The sequence below is a fragment of a genome, unplaced genomic scaffold (assembly GCF_019419815.1).
Source record: "Pyrus x bretschneideri cultivar Hongxiangsu unplaced genomic scaffold, Pyrus_bretschneideri_v1 Contig17, whole genome shotgun sequence".
Taxonomy (NCBI): Eukaryota; Viridiplantae; Streptophyta; class Magnoliopsida; order Rosales; family Rosaceae; genus Pyrus; species Pyrus x bretschneideri.
In genome coordinates this window covers 2,358,558-2,361,602 of record NW_025999468.1, presented here as the reverse complement: position 1 = coordinate 2,361,602, position 3,045 = coordinate 2,358,558, and the positions used below count along the sequence as shown (strand labels likewise).

At 32.3% G+C, this 3,045-nt stretch overlaps 1 protein-coding gene across 1 annotated transcript; it reads right to left on the bottom strand.

Moving 5' to 3' along the window:
* Window positions 1-546: 546 nt before the first annotated feature.
* LOC108866083 lies at window positions 547-2,760 on the bottom strand. The gene is made up of 6 exons (XM_048581809.1): window positions 2,713-2,760; window positions 2,485-2,622; window positions 1,774-1,942; window positions 1,276-1,376; window positions 691-1,173; window positions 547-615 (listed from the first exon to the last, which is right to left on the bottom strand). Exons 1-6 carry the CDS (start codon window positions 2,758-2,760, stop codon window positions 547-549), a joined length of 1,008 nt encoding a protein of 335 aa, XP_048437766.1.
* Window positions 2,761-3,045: the final 285 nt, after the last annotated feature.

Sequence of the window (3,045 nt, the reverse complement as noted above, 5' to 3'; positions counted from 1 at the left end):
TTCACTTGGATAAATAGTTCAGTTTGATAAATGCAACACACATATACTTACATACAACCTACAAAACAGATATTGAAACCATAAAGCCATAAACTTAGATATGTATTCACTCTTTATCAAACTTAACATATTGTTTCGTAAAATTTGAAATACTAAAACATTGAATTCATATTTATTACTCGAACATAATTCCAAATCAACAATTACATACTCCCAAACACCAAATGAAACAAAATAAAAAATATCCATAATGAAAATTTGTTACATATCACCAAAGACTCCCATATCTCAAAACAAAAAAGAAAAAAAAAATCAACCGTCTTGTATAATAATTTTACATGAAATCTTGTTATGCCTCGAACATCCACACCTACTACAAGTAACAGTCTTCTTACTCCCACTGATTTCCCTAGCAGATTTGATTCTAGTTTTCTTTGGTCTTCCAGGCCGAATCTTTGTAATTGGAAGCCTTACACCATTTATGATAGTATCTACATTCGGCTTTTCCAAATCTAAAAATGAATACATCACAAACTAATATGTTTTCTAATAAAAGCTTGCTTTCCAGTAATCATCAACGTAATAAAAAACATCACGATTATCATGTTGCAACACCTGCAAAGCATGAGAACATGGAAAACAATTATGCTGTTATTGCACACAAGAACATGTCCTACCATCTAGACAAACAACAAACTGATTCCACTCCATCCTAACTTCAAAAACATCCACATCAGAACAACTAAACCTCCAATGCATGCCCTCCTTCAACATCAACTTCATCTTATTTTCTTTCTTTGGACACAAAATCGTATGAATATTCTGACCAAATATTCTCTTCTCAGCCATACTACCCATCAACCAAACTCTAATGTCTTCAAGAAGATCCAAAAGTGGCATACAACAACTATTTGACACCATGGCGTTAAAAGATTCTGAAAGTGTATTGCTCATCGATCCCCATCTTTGATCAGGAAAATGGGCAATAGCATAGCCCTCTTTTTGCAAATCACACAAAAAATTCTTCACATGCCCTTTCCCATTATCCTTGAATTCCGCCATGTAATCATCAAAGTCAGATGGAGTACATGAGTACGCACAATTTGCCAACAGATTCATCATTTTCTTCTTTAGTCCTTCACTAGTAGCTTTTGGAAATAAAGTACTCACATTCTATTTCAAATGAACAATACAAAATGAATGTGGACACTCAAGAAAGAATTCTTGAATGCTCTTCAAAATACCATTATGTCTATCCGACATAAATGTGATCACCCTCCCTTGAGGCCTCAAAATACCATATACTATTGCAAAGAACCATCTCCAATTTGTTATCGTTTCTGAATCAACAATAGCATAAACAACCTCAAAAATCTCTGCACAACATAAATGAAATGCAATGTCAAATGTCAACTACTTCTGAAACTGTAATTGAACTATTTACTAAACTCTATTGGAACTACTTCTGCAACTTTTTTCCTTTATTTGAACATAAAATCAAAGACTAATGCACAACAAAAAGAAATAGATACAGTCACGTATCACCTATTTACGAGACTGATTAAACTATTTCTTAAATTGTTCTTCAACTAGTTCTGGATATGTTTCTTTTGCACAGTATGAAAACATAAACAAAAAATATGAAATATAAAAGTCTGAAATTATTAACTCACCATCGTTGCCATTTTTTGCACAACAAGATAGAAGTGTTTCCTTGTATCTTGATGATAAAAGTATGATCAATGAATAATATCGGGTGACAAAACATGAAACCTTTTATCCATGCATCATAAGCAATAAACAAACGAAGAAATCTATTGCTCTCCGGTACAACTTCAAGCTCAACAACAGATCCAGGATTGCTTGAACAAGCATATTCAACATACCAAGGCAAGAACTTATAAGCATCAACATCATCACCATTTAACTCAAAAACTACCCTCTGTTTGCCAAAATATGCAGTAGAATAATCAATATCTAATCCATAAAACTATTTTAAGTTTGAAATGATCTCTTTGGTTTAATAAGAGGATTTGACTGAATCTTATCCTTGATGAGAGAAGCAACAAACTATCGTCCAACAATTTTGTTTTTCTTCTTTCGAATCATACCCTTGCATGTATGCATATTATGCAACTTCCGAATAATAAAAAAGTCATTAATATCACACCTGGATGCATACACACGCCAAAGACAACCATCAGATTCCTTCCTAGAACACTCCACATTAATGTGTTTCATATCATTATTCAAATACTTCAATTCAAAACCACATTCAATAGAAAACTTCTTCAACTTATCTCGGAAATCAACACAACCTCCCCTAAAGACTTGCACCTCAGATTTTATGTAACTATCCCATTCACATGACATATAATTGTGCACACCATGAAAGCCATACTTCCCTAAATGATCGTTTTCACTAGCAACGATCATAGAGTCTAATGTACGGCAAGAAGATGTGCTTTCTGTAGGTAACCAAACCATGGAACCATGACATTTATCCATAACCAATATTTCTACAATGGATTTCCCAACAACATTAAGAACCATCAACATGTTGAGAACATCGACATCACAATCTAACACGCAATTAGGATCTTCATTCAAAGCATATTGCAACTAAAAACAACCAACTCTCAAACCCTTAAACCTAGAACAAAGATCAATGCAAATCTAATTGAAGGTTGAACTTGATGAAAGAGAACTAACAACACATAAACCACCATATGTAAACCGAGCTAGTTTACCACCCTCCATAACTATTAAACAAAAACAAAAAAACAAAACAATTCAAATTAATACACAATCTTTTATGCACATAACAATAAACAACAACAAAATGTAAAAGCAACAATAATTGTTTATTAATCTGTTGCAAATCTAAATTCCAATCTCTGTAAAACAAATAAGTACCTATTAATTAAACAATATGCATATAAAGAGAACAAAAATAACACTATTTATAAAACACAACAATCACAAAAACAAAAAGTAAACTGAAATATCCACTGTTTCATAAAAAAAGAACACTATTTCTGAAAA